General features: G+C 38.5%; 2 protein-coding genes across 16 annotated transcripts in view; both read left to right on the top strand.

Moving 5' to 3' along the window:
* LOC110460451 (disabled homolog 1-like) overlaps positions 1–4,133 on the top strand; it is a 33,851-nt gene extending 29,718 nt beyond the window's left edge. For 5 of the 15 annotated variants that reach the window (XM_021513369.1, XM_021513355.1, XM_021513356.1 and 2 more), the window contains 3 exons: positions 1,932–2,560; positions 2,602–2,806; positions 2,848–4,133. In XM_021513369.1, the coding sequence (XP_021369044.1) occupies positions 1,932–1,970 (39 nt within the window). In that variant the 3' untranslated portion in view covers positions 1,971–2,560; positions 2,602–2,806; positions 2,848–4,133. Of the gene's footprint in view, positions 1–1,515; positions 1,563–1,931; positions 2,561–2,601; positions 2,807–2,847 lie in introns of all 15 variants that reach the window. The other 10 variants (XM_021513360.1, XM_021513368.1, XM_021513366.1 and 7 more) reach the window with 10 other exon arrangements.
* Positions 4,134–14,526: 10,393 nt separating this feature from the next.
* LOC110460458 (glycine-rich RNA-binding protein-like) lies at positions 14,527–17,481 on the top strand. Its single transcript, XM_021513379.1, has one exon. It carries the CDS (start codon positions 14,656–14,658, stop codon positions 15,157–15,159), a length of 504 nt encoding a protein of 167 aa, XP_021369054.1. The 5' UTR covers positions 14,527–14,655; the 3' UTR covers positions 15,160–17,481.
* The last annotated feature ends 9,898 nt before the right edge of the window (positions 17,482–27,379 follow it).

Below are 27,379 nucleotides of genomic sequence, written 5' to 3'. Positions count from 1 at the left end.
CATCCTCGTCTGTCAACTTTTCATTTAAACAACTTCTTCTGAATAAAGGACAGGCCTAGAGTCATGATATTTGGCTGAAAGCTTTGTTGGTAGGTATCCGACAAAGAACAAAAAAGACCTTGACCTACTTTCAAGGTCACAGCGGTCAAATATGTTGAATGCTAAAAACGACTTCTTCTAAAGAACTAAAAGGTAAAGAATCTTCCTATTTCGCTGATGGCTTCCTGGGGTAGAGCCCAACAAAGTTTGAGAATGAAAATGACCTTGACCTACGTTCAAGGTCACAAAGGTCAAATGTGTCAAACACTTCAAACGACTTCTTCTGAAGAACTGAACGGTAGAGAATCTTTATATTTGGCTGGTGGCTTCCTGGGATAGAGACCAACAAAGTTTGAGAATGAAATAGACATTGACTTACTTTCAAGGTCACAGGAGTCAGATATGCCAACGCTTAAAACAACTTCTGAAGAAGAACTGAAAGGCATAAAATTTTAATATTTGGCTGGTGGCTTCCTGGGATAGAGCCAAACAAAGTTTGAGAATGAAAATGACCTTGACCTACTTTCAAGGGGTCAAATATGTTTCTCTTTGAACGACTTCTTCCAAAGAACGTAAAGGTAAAGAATCTTAATATTTGGCTGGTAACTTCATTAAATTGAGCAGGTTTAAGTTTACAAATGAAAATGACTTTGACTTACTTTCAGGGTCACAGCGATCAACCGACTTTAGAGGTCACAGAGGTCAACAACATTTTAAAGGATTAAAGAACTATAAGGAACGAATTCATTAGATTTGGCTGGTAGCTTTTTGAAATAGAGCTAACCAATTTTAGAAGGAAAATGACATTGACCTACTTACAAGGTCACAGGGAAAAATATGTCAAGCAACTTCTGAAGAAGAATAAAAAAGCATAGAATCTTATAACAATATTTGGCTAGTAGTTTCAACAGATGGAGCCGACAAAGTTTGCGAGGGAAATATTTGTAGTGCAATATAATATTTAATGAGAATATTTTGCTATGACTGCTTAAATATTCAGGTGAGCGATACAGGCCCTCTGGGCCTCTTGTCTAGTATTTAGTACACTCACATGATCGTGACATTATCAAATATAAGTAGTACACTCAGTATTGACATTATCTAGCATTTACTACACTCTGCATTGCTCATGATATTGTCTTGTTTCTAGTTCACTCAATATGGATCATTACATTAACCAGTATTTAGTACACTCAGTATTGATCATGACATTATCTGGTATCTCTTGTGCAATGAAATCAACAGTGCAACAAAATTCCTGTATCATGATAATGACTATTCGTCTTGCCTATTTGATTCCCCTGAATGTTAATAATCCGACATTAGTGGAGTGTGTTTAATACTGTTTACTAAACTGGCAGCTTGCGCACCCCAGTTGACTGTATAAACAGGTTTTATAGTAGGATCAGGAGCCACTGATTTGTGTGAGAATGTTGTTTGAGAGCCAATTATTATAACACTGATCTCCTATTTCAGAATTAAGGCCGTGGTATGAGGCGACATGTCTTTCAGTGTGTGCTGAGGTGAGACTTATAAACCAATGTTGGCTCTCATTCTGTACATTCTAACTTAGGTGTTAACTAATATACACAGATTCAGTGTTAGATTACTGCATGGCTTCATGTCTAGCTTAAATGCTTGGCTTCTACTTAATCAAGAACAACACTATGCTTATACATTATCACTCTGCTTTGGGTAACCACTTTATTACATTCTGCAATATTTCACAAGAATTTTAATGTATGTGATCTGCCACCTTGGCAGAGTGAATGTAAATGGCCATGCCTGAAATCATTCTATGATATCATGTAATAATAAGATAGCATGTATGTTAATATGAAATGTGTAATGTGTAACCAGCATACAACCTGTTATCTTTATTCCTTCCCTAGGAGCCGATCTATGCAGTTGTGAACAAACCAAAGTCCTGAGGAGGGGTGGACAATGTCGTCAGCTGGACAAGTGGCTTATAGTGGACAGATGTCATCTCCCTTCACCACAGACGCATACATATTGTGATGCATACAGGATACCAAACTTCACTGTATATATCCCTTATATTGTGATACCCTCCTATATACCTTTATGACAATGATTGATTAATTCATGTATACACCTGAACAATGTCATGGCAAAAATTACCATGTTTTATTATTGCTGTGAATATCACCGAAAATCATTGAAAGATGATTCATTTATTCCAAAATTATCAGAATGGACCAACAGTTATTGCTATCAACATAATATTTTCATTTTCATGTTTGTGAAGAAATTGTGAGTAGTTGTATCATATTACATGAGGGTGTTACCCTGTTGATCAGGTGTGACATACGAGTGATATAAAACTATTTTATCAGGTTGTTGCTGTGTGAGATGATACAAAGTTATTTTGTATCAGGTTGTTGCTGTGTGAGATGATACAAAGTTATTTTGTATCAGGTTGTTGCTGTGTGAGATGATACAAAGTTATTTTGTATCAGGTTGTTGCTGTGTGAGATGATACAAAGTTATTTTGTATAAGGTTTATGCAATGTGAGAGTATACAAAGATATTTTGTATCAGGTTGTTGCTGTGTGAGATGATACAAAGTTATTTTGTATAAGGTTTATGCAATGTGAGAGTATACAAAGTTATTTTGTATCAGGTTGTTGCTGTGTGAGATGATACAAAGTTATTTTGTATCAGGTTGTTGCTGTGTGAGATGATACAAAAATATTTTGTATCAGGTTGTTGCTGTGTGAGATGATACAAAGTTATTTTGTATAAGGTTTATGCAATGTGAGAGTATACAAAGTTATTTTGTATCAGGTTGTTGCTGTGTGAGATGATACAAAAATATTTTGTATCAGGTTGTTGCTGTGTGAGATGATACAAAGTTATTTTGTATCAGGTTGTTGTTGTGTGAGATGATACAAAGTTATTTTGTATCAGGTTGTTGTCGTGTGAGAGTATACAAAGTTATTTTGTATCAGGTTTTTTGAGGTGTGAGGTGATATGCAAACTGTTACAGTATGTAAGTAGTTTGGTGCAATTTTACATGCAGCCAATTGTAAACAACATATAACATATTTCAGTTTCCTATTATTAATACCGGGTGTTTATCTTTACTGCCTCTATTTTAAATATTTTTCTAACAAAAAATTTAAATGTGTTTTACCTGGTAGTTGCAAGTTTTTGATTTAATGATCGTTTTATTGGACATTAATTAAGACTTCATTGCGTACCTGTTATACACGGTAGTGAAAAACACTGATTGTGGTTTTTGATTCCCACCTGGTTATATGTGAGCATAAGAGAGATTATATTCACACCATCCTTACATATGGCTAAGCAGGAAAGGTTAAGGGGTTATGGTACAAAAGATCTGGGTATGAGATATTAATGAATGGTCTGGCTACCACAGGGTTGCAAGAAAATGCAAAGGGATGATTCTGAAAAAATGGGGAAGGAAAGGAAAAGGTTGACATAGAAAAATCAAAAGGGTTAGGGTTTGGGATTGTAGAAGGGAGTTAGTGTCCATTGTGATTTGTGTGGTGCTTTCACTTGGTGCTGCCAGATCTTTTGTCCTGACATGGTGATACATTGTTATGGGTGAGATATATTGTGATAGTTGAGATACATTATAATGGATATGACACATTGTAGGGAGACGCCTTGTGAAAGGTAAGACAAATTGTGATTGATGAGACCTACTATAATAGACGAGACACATTGTAATAACTAAATGAAACGCACAGCAGGAGAACACATCGTGATATGTATGTAATAGTCTAGATCAAAACACTGCCCACAGTATAGCTTGTGTACACTTTGAAAAAATATCACTTTTAACGTTATACATTTAACAGAATGGGGGACTAATGTTGAGAACCATGCAGTTATTACTTTTGTACATATATAATTAGGTTAACAGTGAAAAGATATGGAAAGATCTATCTTTCCTCTGTATATCACTTGAGACAACACTGCATCAATGGTCATGTTTAGGATACTTTTATTCCTTATTCTGATGCCAAAATATATATTCCGTCTTTTCGTATTGCAGAGTTATCTTCTCTTGTGAGCAGGTATTGATTGTTACGTCATTTGTTTGTGAGAGCAACGTCATCAGTTTTTGAGAAAACGACGTAATTTTCTCACACAAACCAATGACATAACATAACTCTGCAATACGCAAAGACGGAATACTAGTACCTGGGTGTTTTCTAACACAAGAATTTTCAGGGCATCATGCCACCAGTAGATAGATAAAAGTCTCGCTAGGAAACAACTTCAATACATTGTAATTGAACCTTGAAGAAATCATTGGTTTTGAGCTGTCGTTTGTGGTGACTCTTTATTTTCTATAGAGAGTCAGTAAGAATTTGATAGGCTCCTTATTATGAGGAGGTTGATGTTATATTTTATGTCACACCAATTTTCACTTGAAATAGATCAATCTTTTCAAAGCGCTTGATGCAATAAATTTGGGTTATGCAACATTGTCAGTTTCTGACCCTTTGAAGAATCATAGAAGGTCATATTTTGACTTTAAAGCTAAATTTGTCCGACCCTTAATCAAAGTGCACTGTATGGGAATAGATTGAAGGATTTAATTTTGTATCAGATTGCGAAAAGATAAGACCGCTATATAAAGGGAAACAACCTGGTAATAAAGTAAAACTTCACCGTTTGTGTCCCAGACAAATACAACTCATAAAAGCTTGGTTGATTTCTTCAAGTTAATGACCTTTATAAATACATTTCATCAAGGGTTGGGTTGGATCCCGGACTTTTGAAAAGGGAGAGATGCAACATATTTGGCATTATTTCTGTATGTTTGTTAGCTGGGAGGTTAAAGTCAAAGGGCTATGTACAAGTGCTGAATGCTAATAAAGCCCCTCCAGGTGGGGACTTGGGGCTTTATTTGTATGCATTAGTTAAAAGAGTGTATTAGTCTTTTCACTGCATGTTTCTGAATGAACTTGAACACCAGATATATGTTGCAACTTTTCAATTTTAACAATTAGTCTTAATCAATAAAAAGCTGTGTTCAATATTGATTACTCTAAACAAAACATTGCCTTTATTTACTTAAATATGTAAAACCAATGTGATATCTCCGAGTCATCCATACGCTTGCATCTATTGTCTTGGTCACCCATACGCTTACACTGTTGTTGCTAAACTTTTATCATTGTTACAGTAATAGATATTTTTAACAATTATTTACTAAATTTGAATGAATATTCATTTGTATAATTATTTTTCATTAAAGAATGAATTTTAATGACAATGATTAGTATGCACATTTATCATACAAGTATATATTGTAATTAAATGGTGATTCCTTTCCAATGGAAAGCATTTTTGTGAACAACTATTTAAATTATATTATTTATCGTTATATTCTTGTGTTAACAATTATCATTAACACTTATAATCTACATTGATGCCATATTTTTAACAATTTATTGAGAGCTTCTTATAATATTGATATATTTTGTTGAGGAGTCTTAACAAAAGATGTCACAGGAAATGATTTTAATATTGTAAATATGGTATTTATTGTACAAAGCATCCACGAGATTTATTTTTTAGTACAAAATACTCTTCTAAACACATCGTACATAACAAAACCAAGGGAGGTAACTCTGTCCTGAACTAGATACTACTTGTGCCACATAATATAACACAAAGGGAGGTCATTCTGTATGATTTAACTGAATACACCTTGTGTCAACAATGCTGTTCTATGTATGTTATTGTCGGTATTATTACAGAGTATGTATCTTTGTGAAAATACTTATTTTTACCAAAAGTCTGAAATTTTAAAGTGCAATAAAAACACAATTGATATAATTATATAATTTGTTTTCTTTTTTGTGTGTGTTTAACCAGGGACGTATAGTGTCCCTGGTTTAACCGAGATGAAAATACATTGAAGCCACATCGTTTCTCTTACCAACACTCCACTTACAAATGTATCTAGTCACTGACAACCCATTCCAGATTCTCCAATTTAAACCTATCTTTTTACCATTGTAAGCGAGACAAATTGCAAGTTACTATAATTGTTCTGTCCTGGGTTTTTAGCTCACCTGGTCCGAAGGTCCGCCATCTGGCGTTCGTCCTTCTGTAGTCCCTCCGTCAACTTTTCCTTTAAAACACTTCTAGTCATGAATGACCGAGCAGATTTTGACCACATTTGGTCAGAAGTATCCTTGGGGGAAGGGGAACAAATTTTGTATCAATGATGGGTCTGGCCTCCCTGGGGGCTGAGGGGCAGGGACCAATACAAGAAATATAGCAAATTCTTAAAAATTCTTCTTCTTTAGGAATGAAAGGATTTGTTCAATATTTGGTCTGTAGCATCCATTTGGTGAAGGGGAACCAATTTTGTATCAATGGTGGGTCTAGCCCCCCTGGGGGTTGAGGGGCGGGGCCCAATAGGGGAAATATAACAAATTCTTTAAAATCCTTCTTCTGTAGGAATGAAAGAATTTGTTCCATATTTGGTCTGAACAACCTTGGGTGAAGGGGAACCAATTTTGTATAAACCTTGGGTCTGGCCCCCTAGGGGCCTGAGGGGTGGGCCCAATAAGGGAAACATGGCAAATTATTCTTCAAAATCCTTCTTCTTCTGTAGGAATGAAAGGATTTGGTCCATATTTGGTGTGGAGCATCCTTGGGTTAAGGGGAACAAATTTTGTATAAGCTGAAGGTCTTGCCCCCCAGGCGCCGTAGGGGCGGGTCCCAATAGGGGAAGCATAGCAAATTATTCTTGAAAATCCTTATTCTGTAGGAATGAAAGGATTTGGTCCATATTTGGTGTGTAGCATCCTTGGGTAAAGGGGAACCAATTTTGTATAAACGGTGGAACTCAGAGGGGCGGGGCCCAATAGGGGAAATAGAGGTAAAACCTTTATAATCCTTCTTCTACCATAGGGATTAACGGATTTTATCCTAATTTATCTGGAGCATCCTTGAGGCAATGGGACTCAATTTTGTATAAGCAGTGGGTGTGGTCTCCCAGGGGACAGAAGGGCGGGGCCCAATGAGAAATAGAGGTGAAACCTTTGAAATTCTTCTTTGACCATCGGGATTAAGGGATTTTATCCTTATTTAGTCTGGAGCATCCTTTGGCCAAGGGTCTCAATTTTGTATAATTGGTGGGTATGACCCCCCCTAGGGGCATAGGGGTGGGGCTCTGTTTGAATTTTGTTCTCGCTATATCTAAAGTACTGGATGGATCTTTCTGAAATTTCATATGTACACAGCACCTACCCTGGAGTGCTATATCTTTACTTCATACCAATTATTAGCTCACCTGGTCCGAAGGACCAATGTGAGCTTATGCCATACCGTGGCGTCCGTTGTCTGTCCGTCCCTCCGTCTGTACGTCCGTACGTCAACAATTTCTTTAAACGACTTCTTCTTCTTAACCACTGGTTGGAATTAAACTAAATTTGACTGGAAGCATCCCTAGGTGGTGGTGATTCAAAATAGTACAAATGGGGGGCTGACCCCCCAGGGGGCTGAGGGGCGGGGCGGGGCCAAAAGGGGTCAATTTGGCCATATTGCTTTAAGCGACTTCTTCTCTGGAACTAAGAAGTGGATATCAACCATATTTGACTGGAAGCATCCCTAGGTGGTGGTGATTAAAAATTGTACAAATGGTGGGGCTGACTCCCCAGGGGGCTAAGGGGCGGGGCCAAAAGGGGGCAATTTGGCTATATTGCTTCAAACGACTTCTTCTGTAGAACTGTGCACTGGATATCAATCATATTTGATCAAAAGCATTCCTGGGAGGCAGGGATTTAAAATTGTACAAATGGTGGGGCTGACCCCCCAGGGGGCTGAGGGGCAGGGCCAAACAGGGTATTTGGCTATACTGCTTTTAGCGACTTCTTCTCTGGAACTAAGTGATGGGTATCAACCTTATTTGACTGGAAGCATCTCTAGGTGGTGGAGATTAAAAATTGTACAAATGGTTGGGCTGACCCCCCAGGGGACTGAGGGGCGGGGCCAAAAGGGGGCAATTTGATTATATTGCTATAAACGACTTCTTCTGCAGAACTTTGCCATTTATATTGATCATATTTGGTCGGAAGTATTCATGGGAGGCAGGGATTCAAAATTGTACAAATGGTAGGGCTGACCCCCCGGGCTAAGGGGTGGGGCCAATAAAATGTATTACTTGGAAATGGTTGAGATCCCCACCATATAACCATATATACAATTGCTGAGTATAAAGAGAAGATTGCACATTTGCTTCCAGGATGTCGATAGGGTCTGGACCCACCGTTGGAGACATAGTCCCTGGGCCATAACTTAAAAACAGTTGAGATCCCCACCCCAAAACTATATATACAAATGCTGGGCATAAAGAGACGAATGCAATCATGATATCAGAATAGACCATAGGGACCTAGTTTCTTAGTCACAGCTTGGAGACAGTTGAGAGCCCCACCCTATAACTGTATATTTACAATTGCTGAGTATAAAGAGATGATTGTACATATGCTTCCAGGTTGGCCTTGGGGACTGCCCCACCCTTGGAGACTTAACCCCTGGGTCATAACTTTGAAATGGTTAATATCCCCACCCCAAAACTATATATACAATTGTTAGGCATAAAGAGACGAATGCAGTCATGATATTAGAATTGATCCCAGGGTCTGCCCCACCCTTGCAGACTTGGCCCCTGGGTCATAACTTTGAAACGGTTGAGATCCCCACCCCAAAACTATATATACAAATGCTGGGCAAAAAGAGACAAATGCAGTCACGATATTAGAATCGATCCTGGGGTCTGGCCACAACTCTAGGGACCTAGTTACTGAGTCAAAGCTTGGAAACAGTTGAGATCCCCACCCCATAACCATACATAAAATTGCTGGGCATGAAAAATCTAATATAGCTATGTTACAAGGATTGGCCTTGGGGTGTGTCATATTCCCTTGATCTCATTTGGAGAATATTTTGCCATGATTGCTTAGGTATCCAGGTGAGCGATACAGGCCCTCTGGGCCTCTTGTTTTGAACATATTCAGGTGAGATACATCCCATCTGGGCCTCTTGTTTTAGTGAATAGTAGATTTATGGTTATTCCTGTCATAATATATATACCTTAACCAACAACCTTGTTTATTGATTTAATGTGTTTCTGTTGTGTGTTTACTCAGATAATTGACTGTTTATAGCATTAGATCTACCCTACCCCCAATATTCTCCCTGTAAAGTGCCGGCACCCCAGGGAGCAAGAAGTGCTATATGTAAGTCTGTATAATTGATAGCTGATCAGTTGAGATATCTGATGCCCTTTTATGACTCATGTTTTGTGTAGAAATTTGGAGTTTTGTGTGAATTCTAAGTGTGTTAAATTGTCAAAATTCTATCAAATTTACTCAAATTAAGTATTTGATTACTTAAGATACTGTAAAAATTACAGAAACAGAGTAACCAAGATTTCTTTTCAAAAATATGTGAGTGGTATGGGTAATAAATGTGTGTGCAAAACATGAAATGGCTGAGTGTGTGCTAAATTGGTGTGCTAGAGGTTAATGTTAAGTAAGTGAAATGAGAAATGTTTGGTGCTGATTCTGAATAGCACATGTACATCAGAGGCTATAACTTGGTTTTTCTTCATAACTTATCATTTTATTTCCACCAAACTTGTCCATTTTTCTGGGTAATGTATTTACTTTCAAAAAAATAAAATGTTAAGTTTTCCTTTAACGTTTGTCGTTCCTATCATCTGAAATAAGTTCTGGCTAATGACTGGGCCACTGAAGGAGTTTAATAAGGAACTGATGACAGATTTGTTGATAAATGAAATGTTCAGGTATTTAACTTTAGAAAAAATTTTGGGTCACCGGTTTTGCTTGTAAAATTCCAGTTGTCAACTTCTTGGCGCTGTGACACTCCAATATGCCACTAAACCTACCAAAAAAGTCATTTTGTAGCCTTTGCAAGGTATGTATTTATGAATCTAGTTAGTTGTCACTAGTTTTGAACTTCAAATATTAAAGTTATTAGCTAAAATGTTTGGTAATAACATATAGCAAATGATTTAGTTGTGCGAATCCTTGATCATAGCTGTAACATAAAATTACTCTGGGTCCAAATATGGCTGTAACAAATTTATAAGGAGGGTGACAAAATTTTGGAAAAAGGTATGAGTTGATTATTTTTACAACATTTTCGATTCCTGTGTTATATTCTCCATCTTTATGCACAAATATGTGTTGTATTCTGCCAAGAAAAAATAATGAATTGTTCATTTCTAAAAGGAAAATGCCATTCCTACGGAACAGTATTATTGCAACACAAATAACACGGTCTATACCTCAGTAAATGATAAAAGAAAAGAAGAGAGAGTGTCAAACTTTCGTTTCCGTTTCCTTCTTTGTATTCGTATTTTATAGTAAAAATATGACACCACCGATCGATCTGTTAGAAAACAATACTGATTTCTAAGAAATGGAAATTGTTGCTCATAATCTTAAAACACACGTTAGATATTATATGCGTCTTAGAAGTAAACGTCTTTTATGTAGATTTAGAAATTATAATAGAATCATTCATTGAAAAAGAGCAACAATGCATATAATATAGTGTAAAAGATTTGTGACCGAATACTTTTTGGCACGTCACTGTAGGTCAAATAATCCTGAAACGTTTTCGAGCAAGACTAGACTCCTATATCGCTTTTAAATATTGTTTTTAAATTTGCCTCAACAGTCACTATAACCTGCTAGAATTAAACCAGTCCTTGGAATTTTTGACAGGTTACCTACACCACCCGGAGAAAAAAACTACAAAATTTACACAGGAAAATGATATTCCAGGAACGTTGCTAATGTTTTACTTTCAAAAGGCTTTTCGAGTTGGAACAGCTCCTTAGATGCGGACAGGTTGTCAAAGCTACTTCGGTCCACGGAACGACGTCCTTGATTTATGGATGATAGTAGTTTGCTTTTTATAAGAAAATGGATAACATAATGATACAGTAATTAGTACTGGTTCAGCTACTAACTAAACAGTTAATCGGTTATTTCTCATCATGGAGACGAAAGCTGATCAAGTATTGTTCTAAACAATTTAGATGGACGTCTTTATATATTTTTTGTCATAAAAAGAATATATATTAACTGGCAGAAAGAGGTCCAAACCATATTTTAATGCAGTGACAACAATATTAATTGCCGGAGGTCCTTATTGAGGATTTAAGCAGAACAGGTGACTCGAACTTTAACAAGCAATTTTAACTGACACTTTGCGCCTCGTTCTCATTTACTTTATACTGTTTTCGAGCCAATCATCCATCCATTATACAGTGCAAATGCAGGTATCATATGCATAACCCAGATATATATGTTTTTATTATATATGGCAATAAGCTTACATTAGCAGTGGATGCGGTCAGGTCAAGTTTTACTAGTATACAAGTGCAGAGCTGTGCTTGTCATGCTGGACTTGCTACTGCATGCATTTGACGTCATCGACCAAGGCAAACGTCTGGAGTGACTGATACCGCACTATGCTGGATACAGTCTTACCTGAGTGAACGACGACAGTGTGTTGCCATCGGATCTTCCACCTCACATGACAAAGTACTAGATTTCGGGGTTCCTCAAGGGTCGGTGTTAGGACCACGAAAATATTGTATGTTCTCCAAACCGATTGGAGAGATTTGTCGTCGCCATAGCCTTCGCTATCATTGCTATTTGCATAAATTGAATGGAGATACTAAAACATTTGAACCTAACATAAAGGACGAACACTTACTTACATTGGTACATACAATATCATGTATACAAACATACACACACATATATATATATACATTCATAGACACAAAACATATAACATAAATAAACAAATTTGCATACAAACATACATTTGAAAACATGAGACAACACTAACATAAATAAGTATAAATTATGTGCAAAAGTTGTCTATTCTCCGGTTGTGTTATTAAGCAGGAACACTGTTAGGTAGGTCATTGTATACCACTTATATCAATGAAATTGTCTTTGTAGATATTTGAGTGTGTACAAATCATACTTATGAATAAAAAAAAATCACTGTTATTGTGCATATAATATGGCATATTGTCAGGGTGTCTCCATCAATGGGGACCATTTTCTCCAATATCCTAGAAACCTTTCTGACTCATATTTACTGTTTGAAATGTGTTTTTGTACTTTGTATGTTTCCTTAATTTCATTGAGAAGTGCTAATATAGATAGTTTATTTTTAAAACATTCTGTTTAATAGATATAATATTTAATTACTAAGTTTATTAAATTGCAGGCGCGGATTTAGGGGGGCACACACATCGTATTTTAAGTATGACCCAAAGACTTTTTTTGTGTACTGGAAAGAAAATTAAAGTTTCGGTTCAAATTCTCTATCAACAGCGTGTTTTAGAAGTCAGATGGTATTATTATAGGGGCAACCTGGTAATGACAAATGTATGAATCCACAGGGGGCTTGTTCATTATTACCTAATTTGGCGTCCCGCCCGCAAGGGGGATACGAGAGGTCCGCCGTCAAAAAATAAATGTAGGGACGCACAATATCTAGTCTTCAGACATTGTACCTACAGTACAGTACTTCATGTAATAGTTTGTCGTACAAAAGAACAAATAACACCATAACATCGTTGCTGTTTAATTACTGAGTTACGCATGGCATCACTAAGTTGCTAAACAAACGGATAAGTTAAAATCAGTGCGACACCCAAGGCCACTAGCTATATAGTCTCGCGTTTTATAATTGTTGACTTATTCACTAGTGTAGACAATGATATATCTGAAATGTCCACGCTGATTAACTCATGCAAGGGCGTGCATATTACCAACAGTGGTACATTTGCTAAGCTATCTGGTTAAAATGGTACAACTTAGGAGGCACATAAGCGTCACCTTTAAATTTAATTTAAAATTATCATACTTGTAAGTACAGCATACCATCTGGTACGTACAACTTATTACTACGTACACAATAGTATGCTGTGTGAAGATACTTTCTTGTACGTACACGATGGTAAGCTATAAGTACCACAATGAGATATTATGTTTTTTTCTTCTTGTTAATTAAACATAAAAACGTAATCCTCAGAACACGGGAAATCGCTTCTGAGACGTTCTAGAAAACACAATTTTTTGGGGGAGATCCCCCAAACCCCCCTTTACGGCAGGAGGAAGACCCCCTCACGTACCCTCCCTCTCCTCGCGCTACGCGCTCGGGGTGCTGCCTAGCACACCGTTGACTATTGAAAAAAAATTCTCGGGACCCCTCTTTTAGGAAATCCTGGATCCGCCCCTGAATTGTCAACTTCAGCATCTGGTTCGTCTGCACATATTATACCAAAAATAAATTGTTTTTTATTCAATGTGTAGTTGATATGAAAAATTTGGGTTAACCTCTCAAAATTATGAAGCAATCTTTTAACTTCTTGGCAGTCCCATAGAATGTGTTCAATAGTTTCCCGATGTGTTTTACAGAAAGAGCAAAATTCATTTTTAACTAATGCCATTTTGAATACAAGAGAGAATTTAACTTCATTTTGTACAACATGACATATGTATCAGACCACATTTGTTGCAAAATAAACTGGAAATCTGGAATGGTGACATCCTCCTGAAAACAATTCTGGATCCGCCCCTGGTTAATCGCCGATAATATTCAATCATAGCATTTGGCTGATGTCGATTCTCGGGTTGATAAATCCAATTAACCGAAGTTAAAGGCTTCAGTTGTTTTATTATTTTACAAAACAGTAATATAAGCAATCTGAAAAATCCCACAACAAAAAACGCTTCGGAAGTGGGACGGTGCATTGTTTGGAGACACGTCATAATTCTGTTTTTAGAAACACACAGTCCTTTAACAAAAATCACGCGCTCCAAGTCAATATCGGTTTTTATCGGTGGACACGTGATGCACTTCTAGGCAATCACTTGTCGGGAATAATATGGAAAAATAATAAGGCAAATTAACCTTTACCTGGGCCCTGTATTGTCTTATATTCTTCTTGTTTTATTTTCTCTGGGATTGCCATGTAAACGTTTCGCTTGTTAAAATATTTTGCCATAGTTTTATAGATTTTGAGTAGAGTAGACCGGAACAAGTTCGGCCATCCCTATATATTTGGGTCCTGAGCAAATATTTATAACTTGATGATCTTAGCAGTTTAGTTGTTGGGTGGGACAATAACACGAAAAAGTGGCGAAGAAAACTCAATTATAAAACTATTAAAGAAAGTCATCTATTTCAGTGTTTATAATAGTTTAATTGTGGGGATTATTATTAGGCGTAATGCAACAATGGGAAACCTTTTAAGCATTGAACGCAAAAAAATAGTTACACATTAAACTCGTATCTTTCTTCCCCTATAGACCCATTATGCTCAATAGCTACATCGAAGAGAAAAAAAACTGTTGTGTGTAACCTAGGAATCAGGGGAGGTAAACTTCATTTCAATACGCATGCGTACTCCGTGCCTGAATAGCCATCTTTACCGCCAGCGTGGGTTCCGTGTTCACAGAATTTGAAGAAAAGAAATTTGCTTTTTTGGTAAGAAGGATCAAAGACATTGATACTACTTATATACAATAAGACACGATGACAGATGAACGTAAAATGTACGTTGGAAATGTTAGCTTTGGCACAAGAGAAGAAGATTTAAGAGAATATTTCGATAAATACGGAAACATTGAAGAATGCAACATTGTTTTAGACCGCGAAACTAATCGGTCAAGGGGATTCGCATTCATCACATTTAGCGACTCGAAAGGAGCCAACGATGCGGTCTCAACAACACATTCGCTGGATGGACGTACTCTTAAAACGTCGATAGCGGAATCGAGGAAGGATGGTGGTGGCCGAAGTAGCTATGGAGGTGGTGGTGGCGGCTATGGAGGAGCTGGTGGCTATGGAGGAGGTGGCTACCAACAACGTGACAACTACCAGCAACGAGGCTATGGAGGGGATGACTCCCAGTACAGCTCCGGTGGAGGCGGTGGCAGAAGCTACGGTGGTGGTGGTGGTGGTAGCAGAGGCTACAACAGCCAACAAGGAGGAGGTAGCGGTTATGGCGGGCGAAGTGGCAACAGTGGCGGCTGGTAGGTGAATACAACACGTGTTTTATGGTTGTACTCGCTCCCATCTGACTTTATCACCAGCATCGCTCCATATCTTATATATATTGCCTATATATATATATAAATCAGCGACAGACGTGATGACATTACATGTTAAATGGCTTAATAACCAGTTTAACTTCATTTCTTGAATTGGATCTACAAAGAGGAACTTTGACTTTAACATTAGACAATAATTGATGGGTTTCAATCTAAATTCCATTTGAAATGGTTATTATAATAAAAAGGTTGTACATAGGTTATCGTGATTCTTTTTTAGCTCACTAGACTAGAGCGAAAACTTAAAAGGCCGAGTATAAAGTTGAAATTGTTTTCATTGCCCCTTTGATCTATTATTGAAATACGGTCAAACAAAAAATAAAATTGTTTCTTGTAACATGTTTGAAATTGAAAAACTTTAAGTTTTAGTACTGGGAACATTTTATTTTCAAATACAATTGTATTTGGTTTATATAGGAGAGTGATCATGATTTTGATTTCAGCAGTGCTTCTTTTTTAAATTGATAGAAAATTTACGGGTAGGTAAAAAAAATGGAACAGTGTTACCGGAAACAACATATTTTTTGTTTGGCCAAACCAGGGTTTACAGCCCAGTAACCAGTTCATTGTTCTTGAAAACATGTTTGCATATTTCTTGCATTTTTTTTAATCTTGCAGTATATATATATGTTTGTAATGTGCTGATATCATTGTTACACCTAGATTTTTTTTAATGGAAGTACTCTGGTTCCAACGTATCTTTGTCACTTGTCTATGCCACATGCTAAAAGTACATGTTTTTGCAAGATATGGAATAAAACTAGGGGAAAAAAGTAACTAGAAGCTGTATTGAGTTTGTATTCATCGTAGAAAGGCACAATTTCGTAAAATTTAACAAGAACCATATTGGCACACTTGAGCATAATTTGATCAGTCATGTGCAAAAGTGTCCTGCATAGGGTGCAGTACTAGTCCATAGGCATAACATTGAATATTTTTTGCAAGTTGATAAAACTCCTTTTTATGGAACCCCATTTTAATATTAACCCTTTCACCCCTATGTAACTTTAGTGGACTCTACCATGCATTGATCTGGATGAGTCCATTATGGTCTACAGTGGTGAAAGCGTTAAGACAATCTACATACACTGTCTACATTAATGACGACAATAATTTATACATATATATGCTCATACACATTGATATACAGTATGACAAAAAAGGAAACTGCTCCCAAAAATGTTATAGGCAATGCCAAAATGTCGAACCATCCGACAAATGGGTTATATTTACATTAAAGTGTAATGAGAAAGGAAAATTATTCACTCTGTTGTCTGTTTAGTAATTTGACAATTTGAATTTATATTTTTTCTAGCCACAGATAGACTGGCCCGTTAAAAAGTGTCGGCACCATTATATTTTGTCTTGTAACATTCTCGTGTTTCACAAATGATGTAGATTTATATTTAGGAATTGGTTGATAAGGTATACACTTTCCTATGTAAAAGTCACATATTTTTATGACCATTCAAGAACTGGGTCCAGCAACTCGTGCGTTATCAAAATATTGATGGGAAATAATTAGGAAATGAGTCTTCCTTCTTTTGTATAGTAACAGTAATAAATCAGTCCCATGAAAATGTACTGTGCTGGTAATGAGCTTACTTCCATGTGTAATCCAAATGCAATGATGTATATTTATCTTGGGGAAGATATGCTCTGATTTATTCGTGTTGGTTTTAATACTAAGTTAATGTTTGGAAAGCAAAAACAAAATGAAGAAATGCTGTAGTACTAGATACATGCTTGACTTAAGTTTCAATCCTGTGTTTGATACAGATAAATCTCGAAGGCATGCTGCTTCACCAGATTTATCAGACAATGCTATCAATAATTCTACCGTGATAATATGTAACAACACTCCTTGTTGGTTTAAAATCGTGTATTAATGGGCCACAGACATGTACTTGATTATTCTGTCTGCTTTAATGACCTTAGCTGTCCTAAAGGTCTAGGGTGAATGTGATTGTCAATTGCATTAGCATGCGGGGATGAAGTACTTTCAAGTTTGTTCAAATGAATGACCTTAACCCACTTTTAAGGTCACATGGATCAAATTTGTGAAAACTTTAAACAATTTTCTCTCAAGGCCAGGTGTTCCCACTCATTTGGGGTTTTTGGTACCCCAAGGTTTCCAAAATGGGGTACATCAGCAGATTTTGGGGGTATAGGTATGTATTTTTTGGGGTACCAATTTTTGTTGTCATAAATTATGTACTAGTAAAATAAAACAACAGGAATTATCATATTCAGCATTTGTTTTCATTTTGTGATTGATATTTTGTAAATAATATTGATTCATAATAAAACATTGCAAGGATGACTTGCATATCAAGACCCATTTTGCAAAATGTCACCTATGTTGATAGTAAACTTATTTATAGTTTTGCTTACCGAATAAGCGTTTTTGAATACACCGATGATGTAACGGTGTTGACTTTTTCCGACTGATCATCTAGCCTCAAACAATCGAATTCCTCATGCCATTTGGTTTGTAATATTTTCACGTTTGGCATTGGCATATTTTCTGATTGCCGATTGCAACAGGCTTTCATTTATTAGCGGTAGGCCTCTGGTCGAGATCTGTACCTGTCGTTTCTTTACAGGTTTAACAGTTTCAACCGCATACGCGAATGAAGAGCAAGCTAGAGGGCCATAACGATTTACATATTGACGCGATTTCGTGAACAAAAAACTACCTGCCGACAAAATGGGAAAACCCCACAACTTTCGTTTTTGACTTTGACTAGTTTAAATAACATTGCGTCGAGGTGGAATATAAAATCATTTTGAATGCGAGACAGATTTTTGCGTGGCAGGTCACGTAGGGCAGTCAATATCTGTACATGATTTACTAGCTCACCTGGTCTGAAGGACCAAGGTGAGCTTATGCCATACCGTGGCGTCCGTCCGTACGTCAACAATTTCTTTAAACGACTTCTTCTTAACTACCGGTTGGAATTAAACTAAATTTGACTGGAAGCATCCCTAGGTAGCGGGGATTCAAAATTGTACAAATGGTGGAGCTTACCCCCCAGGGGGCTGAGGGGCGGGGCCAAAAGGGGTTTATTTGCCCATATTGATTTAAGCGACTTCATCTCTGGAACTAAGAAGTGGATATCAACCATATTTGACTGGAAGCATCCCTAGGTGGTGGTGATTAAAAATTGTACAAATGGTGGGGCTGACTCCCCAGGGGGCTAAGGGGCGGGGCCAAAAGGGGTTTATTTGCCCATATTGATTTAAGCGACTTCATCTCTGGAACTAAGAAGTGTATATCAACCATATTTGACTGGAAGCATCCCTAGGTAGCGGGGATTCAAAATTGTACAAATGGTGGGGCTGACTCCCCAGGGGGCTAAGGGGCGGGGCCAAAAGGGGGCAATGTGGCTATATTGCTACAAACGACTTCTTCTGTAGAACTGTGCACTGGATGTCAATCATATTTGATCAAAAGTATTCCTGCGAGGCAGGGATTTAAAATTGTACAAATGGTGTGGCTGAGGGGCGAGGCCAATAAAATGTATTACTTGGAAATGGTTGAGATCCCCACCATATAACCATATATACAATTGCTGAGTATAAAGAGAAGAACGCACATTTGCTTCCAGGATATCCCTAGGGTCTGGCCCCACCCTTGGAGACATAGTCCCTGGGCCATAACTTTAAAACGGTTGAGATACCCACCCCAAAACTATATATACAAATGCTGGGCATAAAGAGACGAATGCAATCATGATATTAGAATTGATCCCAGGGTCTGCCCTACCCTTGCAGACTTGGCCCCTGGGTCATAACTTTGAAACGGTTGAGATCCCCACCCCAAAACTATATATACAAATGCTTGGCAAAAAGAGACAAATGCAGTCAAAATCTAATATAGCTATGCTCCAAGGATTGGCCTTGGGGTCTGGCATATTCCCTTGATCTCATTTGGAGAATAGTTTGCCATGATTGCTTAGGTATCCAGGTGAGCAATACAGGCCCTCTGGGCTTCTTGTTTGAAATACGTGTGCGAATCGCGCACATTTCTACGTGAATGGGAACACCGAGGCCTATAATGAGGAAACTGGGCATGTAGCTGTATAGTGCAAAGTAAAGCAGAGTTAAGGATCTTGAGAGTGAGACGGCATAAAACAAATCCTGTTCGCATGGTCAAAATAAAAACCAACCTGATTTAAAATGATTGAACATCTATTTCACATTGCATGTGATAAGCACTGATAAGGAAGACACAAAAGCACATACTATTACTGTGCTATTGAGTAGAATCTGAATGAATAAGGTTAACATGAATATTGCATGTAAAGGTCAGTACTGTAAATTTGCGGCAATCGTGTTCACTCGGGTATAGTGCACAGGTACGTTTTTCGGGTCAGATTTGAAGGGGGAATAAACCCTGAAAATAACGGGTATTGAAGTGGAAAAGTAGCATCAAATGATAACGCCGATTAATTACTGTTTTTACTCCGATTCCTATACTAGTAGTAGAAAAAAGAAACTGCATGCGGAGAATTGTTATAGAACATGTATTACCAACTGCATATACAAGAAAATTCGCACACATGAGTATGACCCATACACACTATCCGTGTGTCATTGACAGTTTTTCCTGTGCAGTTTGCTCTCTATAGGCGTTGACCAGTTTTTCTCGTCAAACCGTGGATGTGACACCCTGGGACCTGAGGGGCGGGGCCCAATAGGGGAAACATAGCAAATTATTCTTTAAAATCCTTTTTCTGTAGGAATGAAAGTATTTGGTGTAGAGCATCCTTGGGTAAAGAGGAACCAATTTTGGATAAACAGTGGGTGTGACCCCCCGGGACCTAAGGGGCGGGGCCTAAAAGGGGAAATAAAAGTAAAACCTTTATAATCCTTCTACCATAGGGATTAAGGGATTTTATCCTAATTTTGTCTTGAGCATCCTTTGGCAAAAGGGACTCAATTTCGTATAAACAGTGAGTGTGGCCCTCCTGGGGGCAGAAGGGAGGGGCCAAATAGTGGAAACATAGCAAATTCTTCAAATACCTTCTGTACGAATGACATGGTTTTGTCCAAATTTGGTATGAAGCATCCTTGAGTGAAGGGGAACCAATTTTGTATAAATGGTCTGTCTAACCCCCCTGGAGGCAGAGAGGTGAGGCCCAATAGGGGAAATAGAGATAAAACCTTTAAAATCCTTCCAATACCATAGAGATTAAGGGATTTTATCGTAATTTAGTCAGGAGCATCCTTGGGCCAAGGGGACTCAATTTTTAGCTCACCTGGTCTGAAGGACCAAGATGAGCTTCTGCCATACCACAGCATCCGTCATCCGTCAACTCTAAACTAGTAGTCCTGAACCACTGAGTTGATTTTTACAAAGTTTGGTGTAGAGCATCCTTGGGTGAAGAAGAACCAATTTTGTATAAATGGTGGGTCTGGCTCCTTGGGGCTGAGGGGTGGGGCCCAATAGAGGAAATGTAGCAAATTCTTTAAAATCCTTCTTCTTCTGTAGGAATGAAAAAATTCGGTCAGAAGCATCCTTCGGGGAAGGGGAACAAAGTTTGTATAAATGGTGGGTCTGGCCCCCCTGGGGGCTGAGGGGTGGGGCCCAATAGAGGAAATGTAGCAAATTCTTTAAAATCCTTCTTCTGTAGGAATGAAAGGATTTGGTCAGAATCATCCTTGGGGGAAGGGGAACAAAGTTTGTATAAATGGTGGGTCTGGCCCCCCTGGGGGCTGAGGGGCGGGGCCCAATAGGGGAAACATAGCAAATTATTCTTTAAAATCCGTCTTCGTCTGTAGGAATGAAAGGATTTGGTCAGAGGCATCCTTGGGGGAAGGGGAACAAAGTTTGTATAAATGGTGGGTCTGGCCCCCCTGGAGGCTGAGGGGTGGGGCCCAATAAGGGAAACATAGCAAATTATTCTTTAAAATCCTTCTTCTTCTGTAGGAATGAAAGGATTTGGTCCATATTTGGTGTGGAGCATCCTTGGGTAGTCGGGAAACAATTTTGTATAAACCATGGGTCTGGCTCCCCAGGGGCCTGATGGGCGGAGACGACATCAACAGTTTGGCCACGTCGGCGATCGACCTCGTGCGGGATGTCCAAGTGTGACGTCACGTCAACAGGACAATCATATTCGGTTTGTGCATTTGAGAAATCGCTTCCAAACGGCAAGTTTGACTGCACGGACAATCCCTGGGTTGCTACCAATAAGCCAGAGTACTGTAGGGAACCAATTGTGTGAACGAGCTATCCGTCAGCGATGTCCTGCAATCCGCCCAGTCATCCTGTAGCACATCTGGGCCCGTATTCATAAAAACGTTCTCATGCTCAAGCATGGTTTTTGTGCTCAAGCTTAATTTCTTGTTCTTGTTGTAACTTAATAAATAAATCTTGTTTTGTCAATGCTTTGGAAACATTTTGAAGAGACTTGAAGCTTACTACTGTTTCATTGTTTACATTTGCCTTTTTGATTGTTTTACATGATTTAAGCGATTAACAAGAAAGTTGGCTTGAGCACAGAATCCATGCTAGAGCATGAGAACGGTTTCATGAATACGGGCCCTGGACTGATGCAGAAGGCATCTGCTATTTACTCGACCGGATTGGGCAGGTACTTTGTTTATGGACGAGTCGCGAGTCCACCTGGATAGTAGTGACAGCTGTTCTAGAGTGTATCGTCGCATTGGAGAAAACCGTAACGCGTGTATGGTACAAAGATGTTCTTTTGGTGGAGGCAGCGTTATGATTTGGGGCGGCATCACAGCCAACGGGAGCTTGCCTCTGGTGGTTGTTAACGGGAATTTGAACGCGCTACGTTACCGTGACGAGATCCTCCAGACCCATGTCGTTCCATTCATGCAAGGACGGCAACGTCAAATTACGCTACAGCAGGACAACGCCAGGCCACACACAGCTCATGTCGCTATGTACTTTCTGGCCCAGCAGAACGTTGACATGTTGCCCTGGCCTGCTGTATCCCCCGATTCGTTGCCCATTGAACACGTCGAGGATGAAATGAAGGGCAGATTATGGGCATTACCTAATCAACCGGTGACGTTAGCTGATTTGGCTGCAGCGTTGGTACAGATCTGGAATGCCATCCCACAAGCATTCTTAAACCGTCTGATAAGCTCCATGCGTCGACGTTGCCAGACTTGCATTCAGGCAAACAGTGGACATACGAGGTATTAACTTTGTGAACTCAGGATTGACCCCTGCTGTGTTTACGTCACTCCTGAGCGTAACTTATTGATTCCATAACGTGGAAAATGCAACTGTTAATAAATAACAAATAAATTGTCCCTCAGCTCATGTTCCTGACAATTTAAGTTAACGTTATACTTAACTATTTTTTACTCAAATTGGTACATATTTCAACAACAATAATCAATACTGTAGGACTCAGGTGACTGTTAGGCCCATGGGCCTCTTGTTACTTATTAAGTCACCCTGAACGAAGTCGGTGACTTGTTGTTATTGTTCCGTTTCTTACTTATTCTTATTAACCCTTAGGCTGGTACGCACGGCATATGCTGTTTTTGAAAAGCCAGGTCGTCGGTGCTACGCACGGCATATGCTGTTTCTTGGTCTGTAGGTTTTGATTGGTAGCCAGGAAGTGTAAAGTTGTTGCTATACCAAACCAGAACACGTATACTAAAGTAGAAGGCTTCTGATTGCTTGTTTTGTCATTATTCGATATTCCCAGCAGTGTACACTAGTAATGACCGAAGGTGTGCGAGAGAATTTCAAATCGAAAAAATCCCATAAAAATGGCAGACGTATAGATTGTAGCCATGAATATGATGGTAAACATTTACTGTCCAGCGTCACCTACAATGATAATAAAGGTTTTGAAGGGTTTGACATGGTTGATGTGGAAATACTTCAGTGTAACATAATATCTAACTTTCCAATGAACGGCTTTGTGCCCTACGCAAACAGGAAAATATCGGCGGACCGAGGGGCACATGTCGTCTGCAGGTGAGGCCGAATTGAACTTTGACATTGATACGTTTTGAGCCGATTTATTTTTCAAACTATTTATCGATGATTTAATCATTAAAATAGACCGTAGCTACGATATATCTATGAAGGGTTTGAATTGAACATTGACATTGATACGTTTTGAGCCGATTTATTTCTTCAAACTATTTATCGATGATTTAATCATAAACTAGACCGTAGCTACGATATATCTATGAAGGGTTTGACTTGGTTGATGTGGAAATACTTCCTTGACATTGATACATTTTGGGCCGATTTATTTCTTCAAACTATTAATCGATGATCTAATCATAAACTAGACCGTATAGCTACGATATATCTATGTTCCGTTTCCTACTTATGAAGTCTGGTGACTTATTGTTATTGTTCCGTTTCTTACTTATTATTAACCCTTTAAGAGCTGTTCACAACATATGTCACGCTGTTCATTCTGGTCCCTCACCGCTGATCACGACCAATGTCGATAGTAGTAACTGCCATATTAGGTAACATCCGGGCACGTTATTATTCATCTAGGTTAAGAGTATGCAAATGAGAAAGCAGGTTGAGGCCCTGAACTAGCATTCCTGAAATGTATAGTAAGAATAGAGTTGCCGATAATGAGATATGCACCGCTGAACACGGCGTGTACCTGGCGAGCGTATGTTAGCGATCAAACATGGCTTCGTCCAGTAAAAGTGATTCCGAAAACGATGTTTTAGTTTGGCAAGTTCTGAATGAAAGTAGTGATAGCAAAATCAAATTTGAAGGGTTTGATGTTGATGAAATCGTGAGAATTGGTGGTGTGCTTGCTGAAATTCGATGCGTGGTTTTTCACCGGAAAATGATGATGTTTCATCGATCGATTTAGCTGAAGGTTTACCAGGATGACGATGATATAACACCTATGTTTGCCATGGGGAATAAAATTAAACCGATCCAACAGAGCCAATCAACTTTTTAGCCCACCATCATCTGAGGTGGGCTATTCAAATCTCCCTGGTTCGTGGTCCATCGGTCGTCCATCATCCTTAACAATTCTTGTTATTGGTTTTCTCAAGAAGTACCCGAGGGATCATTCTCAAATTTTATGTGTAAGTTTCCCTTTGTCCTTAGCTGTGCAGGGCAACTTTTAAGACTGATCGGATAACAACATGGCCGACAGGCAGCCATCTTTGATTTTGATAGTGAAAATTTGTTATCGCTATTTCTCGGTAAGTACCAGAGGGTTCTTTCTTAAATTTTATTTATAGGTTCCCCTTGGTCCTAAGCTGGGCAGGGCAACTTTTGAGACTGATCAGATAAACAACATGGCCGACAGGCAGCCATCTTTGATTTTGATAGTGAAAGTTTGTTATCGCTATTTCTCGGGAAGTACGGGAGGATCTTTCTCAAATGTTATATGTAGGTTCCCCTTGTTCCCTTGTTGAGCAGCAGTGCCTGACATGGACGGTCGCTTGCTCGCCAATGGCGGTTAAAAGTCTTGCTCGAGTTACTAAAAGTTGTCAAAAGTGAGTTAGTCACTGGCCCAACAAAAATAGTTTGAGCTACTGTTGAAAAATTAATGAATAAAAGAAATTATAGTCCCTTCCACATTAACTGGGGGCAGTACATTTTTCAGTTGGCATAACTTCGATTTGAATGGAACTGTCCATGATTTAGAAAATGTGATGAAATACTGCCAGGGTGTCTTCTTTGAGGTGCAAGATTTTTGTATTTCTTTTTAGGAAGACCTGAATGAATCATGTCCAGTTTAAACTAGGGTTGAAGAATTAAATATATGTTTTATTCTGTTTTACATATAACAAACATTTTTTCATGTTAAATGTAATTTAAATGTGTTGAAGCATTGGGTTAAATGCTGTGGAAATATTTCTTGCCAAAATGATTTGGGCCACCAATATGTCATTTTGGCCAGTGCTTCAAATTCTTTCCTCTCCCCAAAATTTGTTTTTGGGCCAGCCAATGCCCACTATCCTTTATAGTTCATGTTTACTTTTAAAACTGATCAGTTAAACAAAATGGCCTACCTACAGCAATCTTTGAAGGTTGGCTTTCATACACATCAGTATTAAGTTTAGATCAAAAGTTACCTCAAGGTGCATTTAATGTCAACATGACTCCATCAAACAGATTAGAGGAAAGAAGAGAAAAGATTGAACTGACAAAGAACTAATGAAGCTCACCTGGCCCAAACGGGCAAGTGAGTTTATGGCATTGTGCGGCGTCCGGCGTCCGTCCGGCGTCAACTTTTTACTTTAAACAACTTCTTCAAAAGTGCTAGGGTAATGATATTTGGCCAGAAGCATGCTGGAATGAAGGGCTACCAAGTTTGTTCAAATAAATTACCTCAACCTATATTCAAGGTCACAGGGGTCAACTATGTTTAAAACCTTTAAACAACTTCTTCTCAATAATCAAGAAGCCATGGATGATACTATTTGACCAATAGCATGCTGTAATAGAGGGCTACCAAGTTTGTTCAAATAAATGACCTTTACTTATATTCAAGGTCACAGGGGTCAACTATGTTTAAAACCTTTAAACAACTTCTTCTCAATAATCAAGAAGCCATGGATGATACTATTTGACCAATAGCATGCTGTAATAGAGGGCTACCAAGTTCGTTCAAATAAATGACCTTTACTTATATTAAGGTCACAGGGGTCAAATATTTTAAAAACCTTTAAACGACTTCTTCTGAATAAACGAGAGGCCTAGGGTGATGATATTTGGCCAGTAACATGCTGGAATGAAGGGCTACCAAGTTTGTTCAAATAAATGACCACAACCTATATTCAAGGTCACAGGGGTCAACTATGTTTAAAACCTTTAAACAACTACTTCTCAATAATCAAGAAGCCAAGGATGATACTATTTGACCAATAGCATGCTGTAATAGAGGGCTACCAAGTTTGTTCAAATAAATGCCCTTTACTTATATTAAGGTCACAGGGGTCAAATATTTTAAAAACCTTTAAACGACTTCTTCTGAATAAACAGGAGGCCTAGGGTGATGATATTTGGCCAGTAACATGCTGGGATGAAGGGCTACCAAGTTCAAGTGAGGTTATGGCATGGTGCACCGTCCGTTCTTCGTTTTCTGTCCATTAACTTTTTACTTTAAACAACATCTTCTCAATAACCAAGAGGCCCAGGCTGATGATATTTGGCCAGTAGCATACTGGGATTAAGGGCTACCAAGTTTGGTCAATTGAATGACCTTGACCCACTTATAGTTCACAGGGGTCAAATGTCTTAAAACCTTCAAACAACTTCTTCTCAATAACCAAAATGCCCAGGGTACTGATATTTGGCCTGTAGCCTGTAATCAGGGCTACCAAATTTGTTCAAATGAATGACCTTGACCCACTTTCAACCTAATGTCATTGTTTGACATTCAAGGTCACACTGATATTCTGCCTGCAGCTGTATTTTAGTCCACTTTTAAAATTACAAATGTGAGATTAATACCAGGTGAGCGATGCAGGCCCATTGGGCCTCTTGTCTGTTTTTGTATCATACCAAAATACCTTTTTTTTTTTACACATGTTTTAAATTTATGTGCAGCGGTAATAACTCATGAATATGTATTCTACCAAAGTAATCTTTCCTCTGAAGAACTATTTAAGGTTATGATTGTGTTATAGACAAAGATATGCAATTATATAAAAACAATGAAATAATCTTGATATTAAAACTATTATACTCCCCGCAAAGAAGTTAGGGAGGGGGGATATTGGAATAAGCCTGTCCGTCCGTAAAAAACATTTGTCTGGACAACTCCTAAAGTAGTTGACCAATTTCAACGAAAGTTTCCAGGTGAGCTTATGCCATAGAGTGGCGTCCAGTGTCCATCCGTCAACAATTTCTTTAAACGACTTCTTCTTCTTAACCACTGATTTGAATTCAACTAAATTTGACTGGAAGCATTCCTAGGTGGTGGGGATTCAAAATTGTACAAATGGTAGGGCTGACCCCTAGGAGGCTGAGGGGTGGGCCAAAAGGGGGCAATTTGGCTATATTGCATTAAGCGACTTCTTCTCTGGAACTAAGAGATGGGTATCAACCATATTTCACTGGAAGCATCCCTAGGTGGTGGGGATTCAAAATTGTACAAATGGTGGGCTGAACCCCCAGGAGGCTGAGGGGCGGGGCCAAAAGGGGGCAA

Source organism: Mizuhopecten yessoensis, unplaced genomic scaffold (assembly GCF_002113885.1).
Source record: "Mizuhopecten yessoensis strain PY_sf001 unplaced genomic scaffold, ASM211388v2 scaffold10403, whole genome shotgun sequence".
Taxonomy (NCBI): domain Eukaryota; kingdom Metazoa; phylum Mollusca; class Bivalvia; order Pectinida; family Pectinidae; genus Mizuhopecten; species Mizuhopecten yessoensis.
The sequence above is the reverse complement of the archived record's forward strand: the minus strand, read 5'-3'. Positions and strand labels throughout refer to the sequence as shown.

Coding starts and splice junctions, on each gene's coding strand:
- LOC110460458 (XM_021513379.1), top strand. CDS start 14,656: ATGACAGATGAACGTAAAATGTACGTTGGAAATGTTAGCTTTGGCACA.